General features: G+C 47.8%; 1 protein-coding gene across 1 annotated transcript in view; it reads right to left on the bottom strand.

The window, feature by feature from the left end:
• Positions 1-351: 351 nt before the first annotated feature.
• Positions 352-24787, bottom strand: part of LOC146799508 (transmembrane protein 151B-like) — a 210432-nt gene continuing 185996 nt past the window's right edge. The window contains exon 2 of the mRNA XM_085628077.1: positions 352-4646. Coding sequence (XP_085484203.1) covers positions 3213-4646 — 1434 coding nt within the window. The 3' untranslated portion in view covers positions 352-3212. The remainder of the gene's footprint in view (positions 4647-24787) is intronic.

The raw sequence follows: 24787 nt of genomic DNA, 5'->3' as shown, positions 1-24787 counted from the left end.
ATTCTTCATCAGAGGAAAATCTTTTAAAAAAGGAATAAGCATTTCCTCCACAAATTAGAGAGTTTTTCATTATCACTCAACTGTAAATAAAGCCCTAAATTGCCCAAGAACCACAAACATTTTGGAAAAACTGTGGATCCCCCTGGGAAAAAAAAGAGTAAATTAAGGGTATCATTTAGGGTTTATCATACTTTCGTTTCCGAATACAAATTTGACACACTCTAAATAGTTCCCTTGAAGATTTCCCTTTTGGCAGTCAATGTAATGTAGCAATTTTATAAATGCTATAGACTGAGGCTTTAAACATTCTGCTTTTATTCATAAAATAACAAAATAGAGTTACATGTACATTTCTTTCTTATTTGCTATGATGAAACAGTCAAATGCCATATGAGACACCTGCGTAAGCAGCACATCTTTCGAGACATCTTCGATTGAGTTTTTTGTTAACGTGTCAACAAATTCTCTCCTCCTGGTGTCCAAAAGGACCATCCTACCGATTTGTATGACAACTACATGACCTAAAGAACCTGTTCACCTTGTTCCATATGTTACCGCAGGGTCTCATAGTTTACACAGGGGACATAATCCAAGAAGGTTCGGGGCAGATATGAACTTAGATGGAAGCATTTTCTTGGTCGGCGACATTCATAAGTCAAAGGATGAGGCTTGCGTGTAGAAGACACGCCGGGGTTCATCCAGCCATTAAGGTTCATTCATGTTATCCTTTTTGTCGGTGAAAGCATCAGTGCTGTTTGCTTTAGACAAGTACAATCTTAATACTGTAGGTGGAGCAGCAAGTGACAGTAGTGGTCAGCACCTTGACATTTTCTATTCTCGGAGAGTCTAACTAAAGTAGGGAACGAGTGGCGTTGAAAATTAGAGACAAGTATAGCGAAACTGAAATAGTGGGAGTGGGTAGGAATGTAGGGATGGAGGAGTGACAGGTAGGAAAAGAAGTTGTTTAGTGTTTGTATAGCCTGTGCCAGAAGACCTGTGCTTCAAGGAGCAATGGGTGAGAGGTGACGGACAGATGAGTAGCTCATGTATTGCGAGGGTGAAACGTGGCTTGAACAGATAAAAAGGACCTGGAAAGGGAAGACACAAGAGAAATGCAAAAAAGAGAAGCCCACTATCTCCTTTCACAGCCCCCAAATGGAGATGACTTCGTAGAAGGTGTGATTGAGGTTGATTTGATGTCATGTTCTTCCTCTCCATGTCCATCTTTAAGGCTTGCCTTAGGGCCAGTTGCCCTGGTCTTGTGTACCTTGCCTTCCCCATTACAACCCATTAATGAGGTATCCTTGGACACTACCTCTTTCTTCACATTCCTTGTAGTGATTCCTTTTGTGCCAATTTTCCATAGTTGTATAGGCTCTCTTTGACTCTCCCTTTGTATCTCGTAGTGATTGTGCGTATAGGTGTGCATGTGAATCATTGGCTTTGTGGTTGAATGTCTAGAAAGCTGGACCACTGGTGTGCAAAAGTGTGTTTGAGTTATGGAAGGGTTTAGTGCATCACTTGCTCTGGCAGTGGGTGACTGCCAGCAGAAGATGCTGGTTGCCAGAATAATGAGACGATGCAAGACCAAACTGAGCCTCTGCGCTCTGGCACCAAGTCCCAGCAGATGCTCTCTTCTTCACTGCCCATCATACCTGGAAGCTTATGCGCCTTCTAGGGTATTGGGCCACTTTTCTCCTTTCTCTGATAAAGGTTGTGTTCCACTGCATGAGCATGTGAGAAGGATGCATGGTTTAGACATCAAGTACCACCAGAGGACTCAGGGGTAAAACTCTTGCACGTCTGAAGAACCAGCTTTACCAGCCTTTGAGAAGAAGGTCACAGTGAAACAATATTTCCTTCAATACAATGGATCTGGCACTACCACCTGACCCAAGGTTGTCTTTCCCTCTCTATTATCAAGAAATGACTTAAAATCCCTTCTTCACAAACATGACCTCCTCAGACAGCCTACATCGCTGCCATGAGCATCAATGGTCTATTACATCTCTTGGGTATGTAAATGGCTGGTATTTAAATGATATACTCTCAAATAATTGTTTATTTTGTTAAATTATATGTTGCTTTGTCTGTAAAATATCTACGTAAACAACTAGCACATGATTGCAAAGCGGTCTGCCACCCAGGATGTTTGTGGTCTACAAAAAGGGAGATAATAAAAACAAAATAGACAGCCCTTAGTTGGCTTCCAAAGGACCTATAGGGTTGGGCAGGGAAGGAGAATTGTGTGTCATAAAAGGCTGGAATGAAAAGTGCCAACTGTAAACCTGAGAGTGTCTCAGAGAGAGAGAGAGTAAACGAGGGACGCAGGGAAGGCTGGAGAGAGAGGCAGGAAGGTCAGAAGAGACTGCAGCAAGGAAGGCTCAGTGAAAGTGAACGAGATAGATGAAAAGGAGAGGATATGAGAAAATGGTGGTTCATTCAAATTAGATGAGGCACATAAATAAGTAATCCACTCAGAAATTCGCTGCTTCAGCTGTGAAACAAAAACAACACAAAAGGTTAAGGCCATTACTCTGATGCTGCGGGATAGTTGGAGGCAGGAAACAGCTCACACAGAACAGGGAAACCAGCCCATCCGATTGGTCACTCACTATACGCTAGGATGAATTTCCCAATGAAGGCAAAGCGTGGCCTATGAAAGGCTGACATTTCAGAATCTGGTTTGCATTGCATTGTGTATTTCAGGTGTATTTCATGTGTACTTCTACAGCACTGGAAGACAAAGTCCATTAAAGGACATCTTCTGTGGTGTCACACCTAAAGGGATTTGCCAAGGGTTTTGCAGAAGAGGCATCTGCACCCTTCTAGAGGTGCGCATCTATGGGCTTAGTACCGGATGTCTGGTAAAAGGGGGTGCCTGTGTATCTGGGTTTGGGGGCAAGTCGTGGAGAATCCATATTTGTGCTCTTATTGCCTCAGGGAACATAAAACATTTGCAAATATGTGACTTACCAGACATCAACATATGAGGTCAGTGGCAGATACCAAATAGTGAACAGGGGAGGAAGACAGGAAACTCCTTAGGGAAGACTAGTGTAAGGACAGTGAGCCAGAAGCCACTTTAGCTATTATGAAAGCTATACACTGCAGGAGTAGGGTAAGATGGACTCTTGGCACTTTGAACCCATTGCAGCGCGGATTCCCCAGTGGCCTGAGGAAGGTACCACAAGCTCTGAACAAAGTTCCCGTCACAATGCAGTTTCCAGGCAGGAAGAGCGACGAATGCAGAAAGGCCGCCCCTCGCCCCCCTCCGAACGGTGGATGATAAGCACTGGGAAGAAACGAGCATCGTGATATGTGGGCGGGCTCTCATTGATGGCCAACTGACTTGAATAGGAGCAGCACTGTTCATCCTGGCAGCCACGCTCTGCAATGCTACTGCTTCGGCTCCGCCAAAGACCCGTCCTACAGGAGCCATGGACCCGGCACAAGGAGAAGCGGCTCGTGTTGAGGGAGAAGCGGGAATGTCCACCACTGCAGCTGTTGAACGCATGTCGCGAGAAGATGGAGGAGTTGCTGGATGCTCCATTGCAGTTTTCACACCCTCGCAAGATCCTACCATATCCACATGCGGAGTAACCGTTGCACTCTGGTGACTCTGTTAAATCCATTAAAACGGCTTCTGAGTAGCTGGGGATAAGCTGCCTATTGGTGCATATGTGCCACTCAAGATCTGTGCTGTCCAGGGTACTAACCCTTGGCATTCGGTACCTGTACACGGGCTCCTCTGATGTGGCAGGCACCGTGAATTCAAGTCCCAATAACTTCTCCACGTGATAGTGAACATATGCAGTCTGATACTCTATTAGAACTCTCAAGGGCCAGGAGAGCAGGAGCAGTGATGCCACCCAGAATGTGTAATGTGACCCGTACCATGGGAGATGTTCTGGGTCCACATAGGCCAACATGAGGTCCTTGAAGTCCATGTTCTTCAGCTGCATGCCTTCTCGGGCTTCCATGTAGTCATCTAAGCCCTCGATCTCCGTGAAGAAGTGAGCACGTTGAGTCAGGTATGAGTTCTCTGACTCCGTGTTGGCAAAGCTAAAGCACTTTGTGAATTTCACTTTGGTGGCAGCATGGCGTCCCAGGTCAAGGAGGTCCTTGGAGATGTCTTTGACTCCACAGTGAGAGTACTCAAACTCTGCCTCTGCCACATGTGTATTGACTCGTTCATGGTAGACTTGTGTGGTTGTGTATGCGTCCCCATTTCGGTATCGAGTTACCTGTCGGGTGCGTCGTACAAAGTGGTAGCTAATAGCCTTCCACCAGATGCATGGGGTGGCTTGGCGCAATCGTAGGATATGTTCGTAGACGCTGTCAACATCCACCTTGTATTGGAGCTCGCTCTTGGCGTGGCAATGCCAGCACTCCACCAGGTAGACCACATAGAGCATGGCCAGGAAGGCCAAGGGGATGTAGATGTAGCCATCAGAACACGGGCTGTCGTGGTAGATCATCGACTGTCCCTTGAAGGAGCTGTCAAAGCTGAGCTTGGTGACTCTCGCCAGCTGACACCAGGTCACCGCTGCCAGGCAGCAGTACATGAGGAGGGAGAGCAGCAGGCATTTCCAATGGGACTCGCGGCACAAGGAGGCACTCAGAGATTGCTGGCAGGGACGTTGCTAGGGAGGAGAGAAAAAGAAACAGGTGTAAGTCCACAGGAGGAATAAAAAGAGAGACAGGAAGAAATGTAGAGAAAGAGAAGACAGACATTGAAAGAGGAAGGAAAGAGGAATACTGATAAAAAGAGAGAGAACAAATGAGCGAGTTGGAAGAATAAAGGAAAAAAACAAAAGAGAGCGTGATTGAGAGCAAGAGACAAAGGAAGAGAGCTATTTAGAAATAGAAAGCAAGCAAATGATGAAGACAGGAAAAGGAACGAGAGAGAAGACAAAACGAAGCGAGAGGGAGAGAGAAAGAGTGCAATAATGAGGAAAGAAACAGATGGGGAAGAAAGGAAGGACAAGCAAGAAGGAAACTAGAGAAAGTAAGAAAGCCATATAGAAAATGAAAGAGTGAATGAGAGAGGGTGAGAGAGTGAGGAACAAAAAAGGGAATGAAGCAAAAGAGAAAATGGAAGAAAAGTTTATGTAGCGAAAGATAGAGAAGAAAAAGCGGAAGAGAAACCGAGAAAAAGAGAGCATGACCAAGAGTGCGAGAAAGACTGAGAGAGAAATGAAATGAGGTAGAGAAAGAGTAGTGAAAAAGAGAGAAATTATCTTGCACCAATGGAAGTGCAAACCCTTTAAATAAAAATGCCATGCAGCATAGAAAGAACATCTTGAACTATATTCCGACATGATAATTAAGAAAGGAGCTCAAAGTAAAATAAAATAAAAAATACATGTTATAAATAGAGCAATGCCACCAAAGAGAGTGTAATTGTTGGGGAACACAGAGAAGAGGGTTTGATTTACAAACTGTAAATCCACACGTCTGTCTCTACTTCATCTACTTCACCTCTTTCTCAACCTCAGCTTTCTTTACCTCAACTCTCTATTTCTGTTTCCATTTCGCTACATCTCATCTCTTCCTACCTCACTTCACTCGGTGCATCATTTCCTTACCTCACATCTTTCACCATCTAATCTTTCTCTACCCAACCTCTCAATTCACTGTACTAGTTTCTCATTCCCTCTGTTTCCTCTACCTCATCTCCCTCACTACGTTTCTCCTTTCTTGTTTTTCTGTTTCACTAAATCTACATCTTTTTTTCTAGGTATCCCCACTTCCTCTCTCTGATTTTCCACTTGTTTGGCTCAGCCTCACTACCTCTCCTCTCTGTGTGTACCTCTTCCTCTACCTCACCTCTCTCTACAACCTCCCTCTCTACATCTCACCTGTGTCTCTTTCTCTGTCTATCTCAACTGTGCTCAACTTCTCAATCATCCTCACCTCTCTTTCTCATCTCTGTCTCTCAACTTCACCTATTTTCTTTCTAAACTCATCTCTCCTTCTACCCTTGACTCTCTCTCTACTTTTGATTCAGCCTTGTTTAAATGTCCTGTCCTTTTGTCCATTTTCTCATTTTGCCAATAGCTCTATATCACCACTAACTGTCCACTTTACATATATTTACACTTCTAGCACTATCTTGCCTTATCCATGTCTATCTCTACCTCTATCTGCCTCTATTTCTATCTACCTCACCTCTCCTTCTACTATATCTCAGTCTCAATCTCATCCCTCGACGTACCCACGCCTCTCCCTCTCTCTATTCTTCCTTCTCCCTCTCTCTCCCCTTACCTTGGACCACACTCTAAAACCTGACACACCACTCTGCCTCTCTTACATTTTCTGCCTCTTGCTCTTTGTATCTTGCCTTCAGGAACCTGACCTCTCTTCCTTTACCTTACTTCTCCCGCCCTCCTTTTTGTCTACCTCATCTGTAGCTCCTTTCTACCTCTAATACACCTTCCTTGCATTTCTTAGTTTGAATCTGTATATTGTTTTTCAAAAGAGTATTATCATGATAAAGGATTGACATTTGAATATTAATATTTGCCAAAAATACAGCCGTATTGCATTAAAAAAGAACATATGTTAGTTAGCAAAGTGGTACAAAATACATTTGGTATATAAGTGACAAACGCCGCAATGAACGTGCATAGGAGCATGCATGCAGCTCAAAAGTAAGGGATTCACAAGGTGCAGGAGCCATTATTTGGTGCTCATATGGTTCCCGATGGGGGCCTAAAGCAGGTATGGTTGATGTGGGCAAAGACTTACAGTGAAAATATAGGCAGTAGTAGTCATCAGAATACACCTCTCTTGCAGAGTGTTCTTTTAAGCTCTCTATCCTTCTACCCCTCCGCACTACCATTGCTTTCACTCAGCATAGCCTGGCCACTGTTTAGTCCAGTGGTCTTCAAACGTTTTAATTCCGTGCCAGTGGGAGGAAAAAATCACCGGCCCCCCCCATAATTTGTTATAATTATTTTAATAAACTGGCAATGTTGAAATATGTCCAGACTTATTTAACATTGCAGTTATGTTACTGTTTTACAAATGAAATCAAATACATGACTGCCAAACATACTCTTCTGTTGAGGCAGGCCTTTCTAACTTGTAAAAGTATCCACAGTGTGATTATCAGAAATGGGGGTGGAGATTTTGAAGAATATTTGGAGTCCTTTTCCTTTTGACTCCTTCTCCCAGCCAGGATATAAATGACAAAAGTTGTTAGTGATGGCCCATTACAGAGCAGCTTATTGCCACTCATTAGGTCGAGCTACACAGCTAGGTCTTCGAGACCTGCTGTAATTGGTCTGTGGACTTCAAGTCCATCCCCTTTCTTGGCACTGCTTTTCATTTGTCTATGTCAGTGTCCTTTAAAAATCCTTGCTTGCTAGTGGCCAGTCCTGCCTCTTTGTCCCTCCTTTCTCTCTTCTGTTCCTCCCGCAGAGCTGGGACTTAGTACTGTGTCATTCCACTATGGTTCTTTATCTGTTCTTGGAGGACTACTTTTTTCTTTGATTCCTGCTCTGTTACTGTTTGGCTGTGTTTAGCTTTGGCGCCATAGCTGCTTACACTATATCATTCCTCCCTCCCACCTCCTCTTAATGCCACAGTTGTGTTAGTGCTTCCACCCAATCCCCCCGCGCCGTGCCTACAACTCTTTCACTTGTTTTTTTTAAAGCCTTTTTGTAATTCACAATGTCAACCGGCAGTTGGGCTTTTTTTGGCAGAATATTTATTTGGTTTTGGGATTCCTTTTAAGGAGGATTGAGCTTGTTGAAGTCTTGTTTTTAGGCGTGACTAAGACCATCCGATACAGGAGCCATGTTGCAGTGGGACATTTTCAATAACAGGTATGATAAGATTGTGTGTTACTAGAACACATTAGCATTTAAAAAATTTACTCCCCCGAGGTATTTCTCTATATAAACTGCCCTGCACGTATTTTTATTTGGAATAGGGAAGTACACGCAGCCCTTTTTCCTTTCTAAACTATCCCCTAAAATCACATTTATTTGTTGAGGGCGTGGCATCAGCGTGGGTTAAAAAATTTACAATTTATATGAAGCCTTTGCAAACTGTACTGTCCACCGGGACTTTGGGTGGTCTAGCGTTTGTCATACACTCGTACTTCCTGTATTTACAACTCATTTTCCTCTCACTACTTTCTTCTCCTTGTCACTTTTAGAACAACTTCCGGGCTAGTCTCGTCCTCTTCAGTCCACTTTTGCAGGTAAGTTGGTAATGGTTTATGCATTTCTGCCAAAGCAGTCTTTTTACTATCCACGTCCATCCTCGCTCTGTAACGGTGCCTCCCACACCGAAGCCCCACAGGAGGTTCTTTAGAGCCACTGCTGTCTTTTTACATCAATATTGCGAGGGCTGTGCGTCAGTGACAGCGCCAGTCTGGCTTGGAAGTATTATTATGCTCTCCTGGGCTGGAATTGGAGAATCATTGCTTCTCGGTTTACGACTGAACTCTTACCGAGAAGTATGGAGTATTCTTTATGGCAACCAGATACATTAAACGAGTAGTTCTTTGTTGTACCTGTCTGAGTTGTATTTCTGAGGCTGCATGCTGTGGGTTTGTTAAGCATCTTTTCATGTCTATTAACTTTCGCCATTCCTTTCGCAGTTGCCGCCTGCGCTTTCCTCCTCTCCTTCTCACCCCTCATAAATATCTTATTACATATGCTTTTCCCTGCTTCTTATAATGTGTTCATTTCATCCTGTTATAAGCACTACATACGTTTGCCAATATCTGGTTTCAGTTTTCCAGTAAGCATGCTTCCTTTTCCCGAAAACAAGATAAGGAATCAACACACCTCTTCCAAGTGAGTGCGAGAGGAGGGTGTCAGCAGCTGTGCTTTTCACAATAAAATGTTAACTTTATATAATTCACAATGCTTGGCTGGTAAATAAATCTTCTCACAAAGATGCTTTTCTTTCAGCGTTGGCACCATTCAGTGTGAGCACTTCTTTTTCGGTCCGCATATCACTGTGTGGCAGACTGTCGTAAATCACATGGACTCTGAATAAGGTGACCCTTGCCTGCCCCTCCAACATGATAGCTATTTACTGGTCTTTGCCCATCATCCTGATGAAATGGTAGGAACCTAACGCTTCTTGGCAGGCTGTTGTATTCCTCCACCTCAACTTGGTTTATTTGTGGCTGTCTCTTGCTTTGTGACTCTCTGAATGTCTGTGCGAGAGGCTGTATTGATGCCTCTTCGTGTACCCCTCCCTCTGTTTTTGTCAGTCTGCCACTGTTTGGAATTTTGCAAAATGGATATTGTCACAGATAAACAGATGGAGCCATTAAAAAGAAATTCAGTACAAACCCCACAGCTGTCTGTGCCTGTGTGAAGGGTAAAGGGAGGGCTCATCCTATGCTCCATGATTCTTCTATTTCGTAATGCCTTTCCTCCTGTCTTTTCTTTCACTCTCCTCCTTTCTCTTCTTCCCCCTCTCTTCCAGTCTCTTCCCTTTTCTCTCACTCTCCCCCTTTCTCTTCATTCTGTTATCCCCTCCCACCTCCTCCTATCCACCTCTTTAATCCCCCTTCATTTTCTTTCACCTTCCCTCCCTCCTTCCTTCCTCATTTCATTACCTGTCCCATTTTATTAATTTCCCTCTTTCTTCTCATCTCTCCTCATCCTTTTTCCAGCTTTCTCCATTTTTAGGTCTTGCCTAGTGCAGCACGCATGCCCTGCTCTAGGAGAGGGCTCTGGGAATCACTTCAGACTTTCAAGAGCCTTCTCCGTGTGGGTGTGCCTCCTCCCACACATCCCATTGGCTTTTGCGTGTGGCTTTCAATTGAAAGGACGCAAATGGCCAAAGACGGGTGCATGTCCCGCCTTCCCTCAAAACTTTCACTCCCATGGCCTAGGGGTCTCGGGAGCGCGAAGAGTGCCATCTGTTCTGGATCAGGTTTCCAGTTAACTTTTGCGTCTTACAGCGCATGCGCACCACTCGTCTTTTTTGTGCCGGCTGCTTCTGAGGTGCCTGAGACCAAAGGGACAAAGACACAGGCGCTTTTCTGTGGACAGGCACGTGAGGGTCCAATTTGCCTTCCACGGCTGTCATCCCAGACACTAGGCAGAAAAACACCAGTATATCCAATTCCATGGCAGTACGAGAAATTCCCCAAAAAGACGAAAGAAGTCCTTGCTAGAAGAACAAACAAGCATTTGCAATGCAATAGGGCTCGCATTTACGCTACTTTGAGCTATTGGCATTGTAAATGACAATACCTTTTATTCATGTTTTTAAAACCAAAACATAAATAAAAGGCATTGTCATTTAAAATGCCAATTGCTCAAACTCGCGTAAATGCGAGACCCATTGCATTGCAGATGCTTGTTTAAAGACCTGTGAAATACTCGGGTGCGGCTGTGTGTGCCCGGGACTGTCTCAGCCCAGGCTGACACACACAACAGGGGGGGGGGTGGGGGGTTGGGGGGTGGAGGAGCTAAAGCCCAGTGTGTTTAAAAGTGCCTGAAGGCACGGGGCGGGGCAAGAGGTGGCTTGTTCCAGCAGTCAATGTCAAAGTGAAAAATCAAAATGATTTTGGAGGTGGTGAGATAGGCAACACTTGTGTAGCGCACGGCTATGCAAGATTATTTATGCGCTATAGTTAGAAGAGTTTGGGATAAGGGGCAAGGACGAGTTCAATAATAAAAGTGGGTTCAATATTAAGAGAGAGTTGTTCACTGATCACTTTTCAGTCATGAATTAGGAGTGTGGTCAGGTCGCACTTAATCCTCGCCGCCTTGAGATCACTGGCCGACCTCATACAATTTGTTGGTCCGAGTCCGTTGCCCTGTGGTCATGTGTCCACTTGTGTAAAGCTCTCCTCTGGCTGGCAGTCACAGCAAAGAGGACAATGATTTTTTTTTTTTTTTTTGAAACCGTTTATTACAAATCTCAAGAATATACAAGTATGGGCCTACAACCTTCCGGCCGGCCGCTAGGAATGACAGGAGCATATGACATACGTTCATAAACACTTGGCGTTGCAGAGGAGCATAATCAGGAGGTATCAACGTCGTGGGCCACATCAGTCAGACCCCACAATACGGTTTCATTTTATACAAACAACAAGAAAAACCACACCCACAAGGCAACCCGCAATCAAAAGTAGCAGCACGTGCTCCCCGAATGGGGGACCCCAACTATCCACAGGAGTCTAAAGAGGGGAAGGGGAACAGAGCGAGGACTGGGGGAACCCTGTGCCCGGGGCTGGGGGAAGGAGTCAGCTAAGGGGACGGGGCTGGTGAGGCAGCAGGCAGCAATGGTGGCGCGCAGATACCCCCGCGGTAGGCGTTCCAGGGGCCCCATACTTTCACCCATGTCCCAGGCTTACCCCTCGCCACATACACCACCTTTTCTCGAAACATGCACCAGTCCATGTGTTCTTTCCAGTCCGACACCGCCGGGGGCCTCTGGGATCCCCACAGTTGAGCAATATCACGCTTAGCTATCATATATCCCAGAGTCACCCACCACGTCTGCGGAGCCGAGTAGTCAGTTGGTTCCCACACATTCAACAGGCATCTCCTCGCTTCAGGCAGCAGCGCGACACGCGTAACCACTCGCAGGACCTCGTGCACACCACGCCAGAATCGCTCCACCTTCGGGCATTCCCACAAAATATGCAGAAAGGTCGCCAAAGCACCACACCCACGCTTACACAACCCATCCTCAGCATAGCCCATACGCAGAAGCCTTGGCCCCGTCATGTAGACCCGGTGGAGTATCTTAAGCTGGACGAAACGAAGGCGAGCTGGTATGGCCACCTCCTTCGGAGAGGCCACCGCGGAGATCCAGTCCTCGTCGTCCAACTCCAGCCCATCGGCAACCCAAGCCTCTCGGAGGCCAGTCAGCAAGCCCGAGCGGTCATTGATCAGTTTTTTGTAAATAAGTGAGATCGTGCTGTCTGGGACGTGGCCATCTAGCACTCTATCCTCCAGGGGGGAAGACTCCGGGATGGAGGCAACGTCTGGGAAGACGGAGCCCAGTGCATGACGGACCTGCAAGTAACGAAAGTATTCACGAGGACAATGATTGAATGGGAAATGTTTCAGAGTCCAGTGCTTTGTAAAGAAGAGAACACTTTCAAAGGAACACTTTACCTGCTCGACAGACTTAAGTCTCACAGCCTGTTAAAACCACACTGTCGTTTTTAGGTGGGGCGGGTGGTGGGAGAGGGGACATGAGCCTGAGGTGACAAAGTGATCTGCTCCACTGGGCCATTTGACAATGGAGTACCAGGCGGGGTCACCACGCCTGGGAGGGCGCACGCCCCATGTGAAGAGGCGAAATCAGCTCAAGATTACAGAGCGGATTAACAGAGGTGGAGCAGAGGGTCAGGGCTGGGGAGGGCGACGACTCATCCTAAAAAGAAAACGAAAATAAGTTTGGGAACCGCTGTAGGAAGGTGGATATCTGACTATGGTTACCCCCAACTTTTTGCCTAGTGTCTAGCTGGTTTTTCGACTTAGTTGGCCTGAGATCCTGCCATTCAGGGTCTCAGGCTGTCTGCTCTCTCTGTAAAATGGACTCCATGTACCCTAGGTACATAACCAATTGGTAAGGATCACCTTATTGGACCCTGTACAGTGTACCCTAGGTACCCAGGGCATAGGTGTACCCTAGGCCTCCCAGGGGCTGCAGCATGTATTATGCCACCCCTGGTCTGGCCTTCCAATCAGACACAACTAGCTGATCACTCAGCTGGGGCAAGGTCGTGTAATCACCCCTTGCTTAGATATAGTATGCCTATATCTACCCTTATATATAGACACATGTGTACCTATCACTCACTCCTATGGCAGGCCTTAACAATCCTGGAGGCAGAGTGCTTGGTAACATGTGAGATGGTGCTCTAGCATGAGCTGAGCCTGTCTGCAGCTTTCGGAACCATGTCCTTATAGCTGTTCTATGATATAGCCTACCATATACTCTTAAAGTGCCTTATAATCTTAAACGGTTATGGTAACTATGGTTGGGCTGTATCAAAACATGTCGTGTAAGGTGTCTAACACTTTGGAATAATACCCCCATACCATTTCTGGTGATGAGGATATTATTCCTCCCTTCTAGAGGGAGAGACATGTTAAAATCCTACTTTGCTGTGTAACCTCTGACCAAAGCCTCAGCATCACAAAATGGATGCTGCTGCCACGACACAAGTCTGACCTCCTGCAGCTGGGAGTGATCCCAGCCAGGGAGGCCTGGACAATAGGTTTCCTGCTTGGGGAGGTGCTAGCACCTCCCCAGACAGCCTTTAGTGTATTGGGGCAGGGTGGGCTGAAAGGAATGAGACATGCCTGGGGCACACAAGGTGTTCCTTGCATAGTCCAGTTCAAACCGGTGCTGGGGCACTCCAGCCCCAGCTCTGGCGCGAAACTGGACAAAGGGAAGTGGGTGTAACCACCCCCTCCCAGGTCCCACCCATAAGGCGTGACCTAGCAGGTATCCCAGCCCCCCAGATTAGTATAAGAGTGGGAGTTGGGCCTCAAGACTTTAGATTATCCTGAACCTGCAAACTTGAACAGAAACTGTGGACCTTCGACATTCGACGAAAGAAGAAGACTGAAAAATCTCCTTTGTGGCCAAGGAGTGGCTACCCTGTGCAAACAGGCACCATCAAGAGACTACCCTTTGCTTTGCCCACGTTCTACGAGGAACCGACTGCAGAGCCCGACCAGAGCCTTGACTTCCAGACTTCTCCGACCCTGATCCACATCTGCAGCAGAGCTGAGATCCGTGGAGGCGACGAGCGACGTGGGACCGGCTACCTAGGAAAAGTGGCTAGTATCTTCAAGCGCAGCTTCTGAGGCACCCTCGAAGTTGTGCACCGGGGATTGAGAAGCCCCACCCCCAAGCACCATCTGCACCGAAGACCAGCCCCCCACACTCAACGAGTCCTGCGTGGGGCCCTTCAGCATTTTCCTGCTTGCCGCGTCTGTCCGGTTGCTTGCCCGCTGGCTAGTGGCCTTTGTGACGACGCATCCTGAAATCTTCTGCGCTGGTTTGGCTCCTCCAGACTGGCTCCTGCTTCCCTGCAAAGAAGAAGCACCCCAGACCTTCCTGGTCTGATCCTGAAGCAAGTCCTCAGATCCTCGTGGGTTCCGCTTGCCAAGGCCTGGTGAGTCCTAGCCCAGCTTCGACGCCGCCGACAGCAAGAGCCTTCGTGGGACAGCTCGCCTCCTGGTCCTGGTCGTCCTCGACGCTTCCTGGTCCTCCTGGCTGCAGCGACAAGCTTCACCTTCACCTGCAACTCTTCACGACATCGTCTGGTTCCTTCCTGGTTCCACGTGATCACTGGCTAGTGATCTTGACTCTGTCCCCTCTGCTTGCAGGTCTCTTCTCTTCTTGATCCCAGCCTTGGGATCCACCGGACACTCTTCACTGACTGCCTGTCAGCACCTTTCCTTCAGGCATCCATAGGAGTCGACGACGAAACCCGACGCAACTTCAACCCTATGCACCCGCAGCCTGTGGGCTAGGTAACTTGGGTACTCCGGTGCTCATCAGGGTAGTGACTATCCTAGTGTCTAAGTTTCAAGTGTCGACTTCCTAGCTACTCCGGAAGTGTCCTAAATCTATCTATTTCCAAACTGTACTATTGCTAGTGACTTTTACGCATTACGCGTGAGTGTTTCCACTCTGCACACGAATCCCGTGGGCCTCCCACTTCCTATCCCTTGGTAGTCTAGTGTAGCCCCAGCGATTCCCTAGGCCTAGGCCTATTCTATTTCCGTGACAGTGGTTCTTATACCACTTACTTAGTATATGGTTTGCGTGGCCCCTAGGGCCTAACTGTATTACTTACCTGTGTGACTTACTGTATGCAATAATAAGACTGTGTTGTACTTACCTCTAATCTCATAAAGAGTGCTGAGGGTTTGCTTAGAATAAATACACTTTATTTTATATATATATATCTGTTGTGGTGTCCTTTCATTTGGTATTCAAGGGATTATATATGGTATCACAGCTGGCTTCACATGCCATTCAGAGTTTAGCCTAAGACTGCTCTTGTCCATGCTACCACTAGGATAGCTGGTCTATAAGGTTGACTTTACAACCAATCACCATAAGGGTATTTGGACTGATATAAGGTGTACACTATAACTAGTGACATCATACATCAGGCCAACTTCTCACATTGGTGAGCAGCGGTGGGATCTGAGCTTGCTGTTGTAATACCATTGTAATCTTGAGATACTAAATTGAAAGATCACACAGATATTGTCTAGGTACATATAACATAGTTTATAATACTTAAGTCCTACTGGACTTAGTGGTTGTAGGTTGAAGGGAGTAACACACCCTGACTACAACTACTAGAGAGGTTTAGTAGAAACAACTAGTGTAGGTAGGTGCACACACCACACCCTCACTAGATCATGCCTCTGGGAGGAGATCAAGTAGATGCTCTCTCAGGAGGGGCAGGTCTGCAGAAGACCCCCTCTAGGTATGATACCTTAACATTCCAGGAGATGAGACAATTGTGTACCTCCAGAGGAATAAAACAGGGTGCAAACCCTACCCTCCTTCAGTTAAGACAGCTCCTAGAGGAGTATGATATTCTTAGGGCCTCTCAGGCAGATACCCTAGGTACAGAGGAGGGTCTACCCACCACAGAGGAGTCAGATGGGGCTTCAGATGGGGAGGTAGACAGCCAGGGCCAAGTAAGGAGACTTAGCCAGGCTAACCTAAGTTTACATGGGAGTTTGCATGGGGTCCCCCTATACAGACCCCCAAGTAGGCTTTCACAGAGAAGCAGGAGGGACAGATCCCCTTCAAGGGAATCCATCCACTCCCATGTCTCTAGCATCTCTAATGCTTCCTCTCACAGGGGAATGACTTCACCTGAGAGAAAGGAGCATAAAGCCAGAATGAGGGAAGCTAATCTGAGGATTCAGAGGGAAGAAATTGCCCTTGCCAAGGAGAAGCTTGCTCTGGCTAGAGAGCAAAAATTGTGTGGGTCAGAACCCACTGGTGGCAGCAACATTCCTAGAGATAGGGATAGATCTTATGACCATAGAAACCTAAGCAAGATAGTCCCCCCCATATCAGAATGGGGATGACATCCACAAATGGATGACTGCTTTGGAGAGGGCCTGCAAAGTACAGCAGGTACCCCAAAGTCAGTGGGCAGCTATCTTGTGGCTCTCCTTTTCTGACAAAGGAAGAGACAAGCTCCTCACAGTCAGTGATGAGGATGCAAACAATTACAAAGTCCTGAAGAGTGCTCTGATAGATGGGTTTGGCTTAACCACTGAGCAATATAGGTTGTTGTTCAGAGACACCCAGAAGACACAGACACAGGACTGGTCTGATTTTGTGGATTGTGCCACTAAGGCTTTGGAAGGTTGGTTAAATGGCAGCAAGGTGCAGGACTATACAGGATTGTACAACTTGATTATGAGGGAGCAGATCCTTAGTAATTGTCAGAACCAGCTTCTCCATCAACACCTGGTAGACTCAGATTTGACCTCTCCCCAAGAATTGGGAAAGAGGGCAGATAAATGGGTCAGGACCAGGATTAGGCCTAAAAATCAGGGTGGTGACCAAAAGAAAGATACCACCAAGCCTCAAGAGAAGGGTGGGGATAAAGCAAAAGAGAAATCTTCCTCAGGGCCCCAAAACTCCACACAGGGTGGTGGGTCCCAAGCTCCCTCCTCTACCACAGTTAAAAAGCCTTACTGCCATGTGTGTAAAACACCTGGGCATTGGAAAACTGACAGCAGTTGTCCACAGGCTAAAAACAAAACTGTTCCTCCAACTACTCCTGTCACACCACCTATTACTGTCAGCAGTAATCCCCCAGGTGGTGGGAGTGCCCCCAAAAATTTGGTTGGGTTTTCTTGGGGAACACAGGGGGATCCTGGCTTAGCCAATTCCCCTGCAGCAGCTACTCTTGTCTGTGATGGTGGCATGGGGTTTGCCAACTTCACTGCCTGTCCCAACACTTTGGGTAGGTACAGACAGGAACCCTACATCAATGGTAGAAAAGCTGAGGCCTACAGAGACACTGGAGCTAGCATCACTATGGTGGCCCATAGGCTAGTTCCCTCTGAGCAGCTTTTGCCTGGTTTCTCATACCAGGTAACTAACATTGATGGCAAACAGAACAGTCATCCCATGGCAGAGGTATGTCTCAGCTGGGGAGGTGTCACTGGCCCTAAAAGGGTGGCAGTGTCTCCAACCTTGCCTATGGACTGCTTGCTGGGGAATGACTTAGAACTCTCAGCTTGGGCTGGAGTTGAACAAGACACCCATTCCAAAATGGTAGGCCTTTCCAAAAAGGGTAGTGGGGTTGTGCCAGTCACAACCCCTGTCCAAGTAGCTTTCCTCCCTGAAAAGGTTGGAAGGGCAGTGGTAGCCACAGCCCAGGCACAGACAGACTTCCCTGTAGAAATTGGCAGAGCTGTGACAGTCACAGCTCAAACACAAACTGAGTGCCTTCCTGAAAAGGTTGGCAGGGCTGTAATGGTCTCAGTCCATACTCAGACTGACCTAGGTGTAGTGAAGCCTGAAACTATGGATCACTCCACACAAACAGAGAGTAGTGGGGAGGAAGAAAAGTCTCCCTCTCCCCAGACATTAGGAAAAGGTCAGCCTCCTCAGGGATCTGACCTCACCCCTTGTGAAGGAACTGCCCCAGAGGTAGCCAGGCCTGGCCTGGCAGAGCCTCTGATGTCAGTGGCCCCTTCCAAGGTGGGACCCCGTCTGGTGCAGGTAGCCTGCCTCTCTCTACCCTGCCTCAGTCAGCCCAGGGCTGCAGAGGTCAGGGAGGCCAGTGGACCCCAAGAGGGCCCCTGTCCACAAGAACCCCCCCTTCAAAAGAATGAGGATTGCCTGGTTAGTTGCCCTAGCCAGGTGATGGGTAAAAACATTCCTGAGGGATCCCCTTCACAGGTAGTTAGGGACCTCCCCCAGAGGGATTCTGTTGGGCACAGGCAAACATGGGACCTTAGGGCCCCAAACCTGACCTGTCCCTCCAGTAAGCCCACAAAAGGGACCCAGCCTCCAGCTTTAGGTAGCCAGAGACTGACCCTGAGAGCACAGTGCAACTCAGTTAGAGAAAGAAAGGCATCCATGGTGGAGAATGATTGGAGGAAGCTGAGGCCTCACTTTGGGGACACTCACTTCAGTACTCCATCTCAACACCAGCCTTTTACTTTGCAAAGACACACCAAAGGTAGAGATTCCCTATGGTGGAGACCCTATGATATCTTTAGGATGAGGGATTGCTTAGTGGACCATGAGACAGGGGGTAACCATGCCAGTGCTGGTTCTTCCTTATATGGCCACTCAGGCAATAGAGGCTTACCTTGTAAAGGCCAGCCTTATCTCCTTTCGTTTGGGGGGGGTTGTGTAGGAAGGTGGATATCTGACTATGGTTACCCCCAACTTTTTGCCTAGTGTCTAGCTGGTTTTTCGACTTAGTTGGCCTGAGATCCTGCCATTCAGGGTCTCAGGCTGTCTGCTCTCTCTGTAAAATGGACTCCATGTACCCTAGGTACATAACCAATTGGTAAGGATCACCTTATTGGACCCTGTACAGTGTACCCTAGGTACCCAGGGCATAGGTGTACCCTAGGCCTCCCAGGGGCTGCAGCATGTATTATGCCACCCCTGGTCTGGCCTTCCAATCAGACACAACTGGCTGATCACTCAGCTGGGGCAAGGTCGTGTAATCACCCCTTGCTTAGATATAGTATGCCTATATCTACCCTTATATATAGACACATGTGTACCTATCAGTCACTCCTATGGCAGGCCTTAACAATCCTGGAGGCAGAGTGCTTGGTAACATGTGAGATGGTGCTCTAGCATGAGCTGAGCCTGTCTGCAGCTTTCGGAACCATGTCCTTATAGCTGTTCTATGATATAGCCTACCATATACTCTTAAAGTGCCTTATAATCTTAAACGGTTATGGTAACTATGGTTGGGCTGTATCAAAACATGTCGTGTAAGGTGTCTAACACTTTGGAATAATACCCCCATACCATTTCTGGTGATGAGGATATTTTTCCTCCCTTCTAGAGGGAGAGACATGTTAAAATCCTACTTTGCTGTGTAACCTCTGACCAAAGCCTCAGCATCACAAAATGGATGCTGCTGCCACGACACAAGTCTGACCTCCTGCAGCTGGGAGTGATCCCAGCCAGGGAGGCCTGGACAATAGGTTTCCTGCTTGGGGAGGTGCTAGCACCTCCCCAGGCAGCCTTTAGTGTATTGGGGCAGGGTGGGCTGAAAGGAATGAGACATGCCTGGGGCACACAAGGTGTTCCTTGCATAGTCCAGTTCAAACCGGTGCTGGGGCACTCCAGCCCCAGCTCTGGCGCGAAACTGGACAAAGGGAAGTGGGTGTAACCACCCCCTCCCAGGTCCCACCCATAAGGCGTGACCTAGCAGGTATCCCAGCCCCCCAGATTAGTATAAGAGTGGGAGTTGGGCCTCAAGACTTTAGATTTTCCTGAACCTGCAAACTTGAACAGAAACTCTGGACCTTCGACATTCGACGAAAGAAGAAGACTGAAGAATCTCCCTTGTGGCCAAGGAGTGGCTACCCTGTGCAAACAGGCACCATCAAGAGACTACCCTTTGCTTTGCCCACGTTCTACGAGGAACCGACTGCAGAGCCCAACCAGAGCCTTGACTTCCAGACTTCTCCGACCCTGATCCACATCTGCAGCAGAGCTGAGATCCGTGGAGGCGACGAGCGACGTGGGACCGGCTACCTGGGAAAAGTGGCTAGTATCTTCAAGCGCAGCTTCTGAGGCACCCTCGAAGTTGTGCACCGGGGATTGAGAAGCCCCACCCCCAAGCACCATCTGCACCGAAGACCAGCCCCCCACACTCAACGAGTCCTGCGTGGGGCCCTTCAGCATTTTCCTGCTTGCCGCGTCTGTCCGGTTGCTTGCCCGCTGGCTAGTGGCCTTTGTGACGACGCATCCTGAAATCTTCTGCGCTGGTTTGGCTCCTCCAGACTGGCTCCTGCTTCCCTGCAAAGAAGAAGCACCCCAGACCTTCCTGGTCTGATCCTGAAGCAAGTCCTCAGATCCTCGTGGGTTCCGCTTGCCAAGGCCTGGTGAGTCCTAGCCCAGCTTCGACGCCGCCGACAGCAAGAGCCTTCGTGGGACAGCTCGCCTCCTGGTCCTGGTCGTCCTCGACGCTTCCTGGTCCTCCTGGCTGCAGCGACAAGCTTCACCTTCACCTGCAACTCTTCACGACATCGTCTGGTTCCTTCCTGGTTCCACGTGATCACTGGCTAGTGATCTTGACTCTGTCCCCTCTGCTTGCAGGTCTCTTCTCTTCTTGATCCCAGCCTTGGGATCCACCGGACACTCTTCACTGACTGCCTGTCAGCACCTTTCCTTCAGGCATCCATAGGAGTCGACGACGAAACCCGACGCAACTTCAACCCTATGCACCCGCAGCCTGTGGGCTAGGTAACTTGGGTACTCCGGTGCTCATCAGGGTAGTGACTATCCTAGTGTCTAAGTTTCAAGTGTCGACTTCCTAGCTACTCCGGAAGTGTCCTAAATCTATCTATTTCCAAACTGTACTATTGCTAGTGACTTTTACGCATTACGCGTGAGTGTTTCCACTCTGCACACGAATCCCGTGGGCCTCCCACTTCCTATCCCTTGGTAGTCTAGTGTAGCCCCAGCGATTCCCTAGGCCTAGGCCTATTCTATTTCCGTGACAGTGGTTCTTATACCACTTACTTAGTATATGGTTTGCGTGGCCCCTAGGGCCTAACTGTATTACTTACCTGTGTGACTTACTGTATGCAATAATAAGACTGTGTTGTACTTACCTCTAATCTCATAAAGAGTGCTGAGGGTTTGCTTAGAATAAATACACTTTATTTTATATATATATCTGTTGTGGTGTCCTTTCATTTGGTATTCAAGGGATTATATATGGTATCACAGCTGGCTTCACATGCCATTCAGAGTTTAGCCTAAGACTGCTCTTGTCCATGCTACCACTAGGATAGCTGGTCTATAAGGTTGACTTTACAACCAATCACCATAAGGGTATTTGGACTGATATAAGGTGTACACTAGAACTAGTGACATCATACATCAGGCCAACTTCTCACAACCGCGTCCCCTCCCCCTCCATGACCAGTCCCCGGAGCACAGCAGCTTCCTTTGTGCTGCTTGTGACCCTGTATTTATGAGTGCAGGAACCAAGCCGGGCGCTCCCCTTGTGCTGGTATCAAGCCTCACAGCCTAACAATGGAAAGGGGAGAGCGAGGGCAGATCTGGGAAAAAGGCAGAGAAGGCGATGGCACAGGGAAAGAGGAGCGGCCTGGAAATACTGTAGGAAAGCACGGAGACACCGCAGGGCTGGGAAAAGGATCCCGGCAAGAGCGCAGAGGCACGGAGTGGGTATGGCAGAGGCACGGGAGTGAGATAGCGCAGAGTGAAAGGGATCAGTACTCGGGTGCAGCTGTGTGTGTGCCCGGGACTGTCACAGCCCGGGCTGACACTCACAATGGGGGGACGGGGCAAGAGGTGGCTTGTTCCAGCAGTGGAACCGATGTCAAAGTGAAAAAGCATTTGCAATGCAATAGGTCTCGCATTCACGCGAGTTTGAGCTATTGGCATTGTAAATGACAATGTTTTTTTTACATATGTGTTGCTTTTGAAAACCCAAATAAAAGGCATTGTCATTTATAATGCCAATAGCTTACACTCGCGCAAATGCAAGACCTCTTGCATTGCAAATGCTTGTTAAGGCCTGTCATTACACTGTATTTGTGGCATAGGTAGCCTGGGAGGTTCTGCAGCTCTCTTTGAACGTTACACTGTGTGGTAGCTTCATGGTCTCGGACTTAAACACACACCATGAGAAGGAAGGAGCTGCTATTTAGCAAGAACATTTGCGCTAAATTTAGCTGACCTTTTTGGTAGTGGACGCGAATGAATGTGAAATGTTTACTAGCAATTAAAGGCATACTAGTTTAGGGCTATAGCCGTTGAATCAACTTTTAGGGGGGAGTTTGTATAGGGTGACCAGACATCCTTGTAAAATCGAGAAAGCTCAATGTTTACTTGAACTGTGTTGATGGAAAAGTTCCAGAGGCTATATCCTAAAAAATGTTCGGTTTGTGCCTGTAAGTGTGTCTATCATGTTATGGTCATTAGGCAAGTTACTTCCGCATTCATACTGTGTCTGTTTGCGTGATTTTGTCTTATGTCGTTTTCCTTAATGCCTTGCACTATATTCCGAGCACACAGGGGCGGTTCCTGGTGATGGGCAGAGGGGCACATGCATTAGTGCCAGTTATTTATCGGCAGGGTAGAATTTATTCTAAGCAGGCTACATGCAGACATGGTGACAGCCCGGGTCTGCAATAATGGAGATCGCCAGGGACCACCCTTTTATAACGTGATAAATGTCCTACTGTTTTAAGCAGCACCGGGCTTGCACAATATTAGCTCAGTACTTCCCGGGGCTGCCTGCCTGCTAACTCCCAAGCTGCCTCTCATCATTACCCCACCCTTTCTGAAGTCGTCACCCAACCTAGTGACGAGTTAGGAAAGGGAGGGTCACATGCTGTAAACAGAATACAGTGCGCGCTTGTAAAAGAAGTGCTATTAGCATCACTCTTCTGCCAGGCACCTGCATTTATTTTTATTTTACATTTTTAATGCAGTTTTTGATTAAAAAGTGCTGGCGCTGACCTCAGCTGCATGCAGCTTGTGGTCTGCAGCAGAATCTCTCCGTGTTTCTGGGAGTAGAGGAAGGCTGTTGATACCGAGGGCAGAACACGGCTGCCGCTTGTCAAAGCAGCTGGCGAGGCAAGGTCACCCTGCGACTGTTCCCCAACCTTCAAAGGGGTCAACACGTAGGCCCCTGAGCCCAGCCCTCGGTATGACGAACGGCCCGGTGTCGTGTGCTCGCAGGGGGGTTCCTGGTGATGGGCAGAGGGGCAACGCTCCTCCAACTTTACAAGCCTCACAGCCTACATATACATAGGCCGCAGGTCCCCAGCGCTTTGCCGGCCCCACCAGCTCAAAATCCGTGTTTCCGGAAAGTGGCAGTCTTGACTGCCACCTCCTGTTTACCAACAGCACCCTCCGTGCCAGCCTTCACCAAGGAAGTCCTTATTGGAGGCCGGCATAGCGGTTGCTGTTGGCTAACAGGAGACTGTGTGGAGGTGCTGGATTCTGGGCTGGTGGTGCCGGCAAAGCTCAGGAGACCGGCGGTCTATGTAGATGTAGGCCAGTCGTCGGTGGGCGGAAGGTATTAAGCAAAAGCGGCTGGATCCGTATTCGTCCCTGTCACTGGGGGAACCGGACACGGTACTGCTGCATGATAGGCTGCCGCTGGCGGCGGCAGGGGGAGAACAATGGCAGGCCGTGGAAAATGAAAAAAACTAAAATAAGCACAAAAGAGGGCACCGCGCTAAAGCATGTAGCGTGGCGCCCGTGCATGTGAAAGTTTAAAAGAAACAAGGCTTCAAAATCGAAGGAAAAAATCCTTGTTGCATTGAAAACCGGCCGAGTGTGCATACGATATCACCAGTGACAGTCCATATTTTCCTCGCAGACGTTCGTCATTTCCCAGTATGAACTTGCATGATAAAAACGACGAAAACCAAGCTTTCTGTTTTTCCTAGGGTTAAATGTATTTACCAAGATCCGTGATTGATGTGAGCTGCGAGCTTCGCGTCTGCAGCCAGCCCTGCGTTTGCAGCGCTCGGGAACAAATTGCGCGTTTTGCTCGAGGCCCGGCATCTGGGAGACAGTCAGCGCGCGCTCGCGGCTGCCGTTATGAATTAAGGATTGGCATCACCTGGGTAGTTTCACAGAACCATTTAGTGATCTGATAGGCTGCTCATTCTACCAATATTTAAAACATACTCAAGCATTGGCCGCACGCGCGCCTCGCGCTTGAAGTTAAAAAAAAAAAGAAAAACAAGCCCGGCGGAGCGTGGCGCGCGCGCGCGCTTGGGGGCGGGGGAGCGGACCCTTTGAAGTGCTCCCAAAAGGCAGATTGCATGGCGGCACGATGCGCGTGATTGTGCGCGTGCTAGCCATGCAATCCGCTTTTTGGGAGCACTTTTGAAACCCGTATTCTATAGTCTCGCTTTGCAATCGCTTACAGGGCCGGCTATAGGGCGGTGCGACCGGTGCCACCGCACCAGGTGCTGGCTTCCTGGGGGCGCCGTGTTTGAAAGTTTATTAAGCTTTTGCAGCACATGCTGCAGCGTTTCTTTCCGCCTGCAATTACCAGGCCTCACATAAATGTCAAGATAACTGGTGTGATTAATTATCTTCCTGGAGAGAGATCAGTGTTTTGTATAGTTGAGGTTTTGACTTAGGTGAAGTTAGTGCAGAGGGTTAATATGCCTGCTGCAAAGAACTTGTATCAAGTAGATTACATATGATGTAAACAGGTCAGCAGAATATTGCTTTCAAAAGAAACATCCTTTTGTTACTTGCAATTTATAACTTAAAGTCCTAATATAGGATAGTGAGCTATTAACTTTCATCCCAGAACTGCATACACATTGCAAATAATACATTATTAGAAAATTGATTATTGTTGCAAAAAGGGTTCATTTGGCTAGAAATCGACTCTTATTTCATTTCATTTCATTTAAATCTTTATTTCGACGCATTTGTGTCATAAAAGAGCAATAGAACATTTGTTATCTTACATTTTGACATTTGCTAGCACAAAAGAAAAAAATAATAAAAATAGCAGTAAATAAAAAGCTAACCTATTCGTATATATCCATAGCGTCCATGTATACAA

Source organism: Triturus cristatus, chromosome 9 (genome assembly GCF_964204655.1).
Source record: "Triturus cristatus chromosome 9, aTriCri1.1, whole genome shotgun sequence".
NCBI classification, from domain to species: Eukaryota; Metazoa; Chordata; class Amphibia; order Caudata; family Salamandridae; genus Triturus; species Triturus cristatus.
This window is presented reverse-complemented; position numbering and strand designations above follow the sequence as displayed.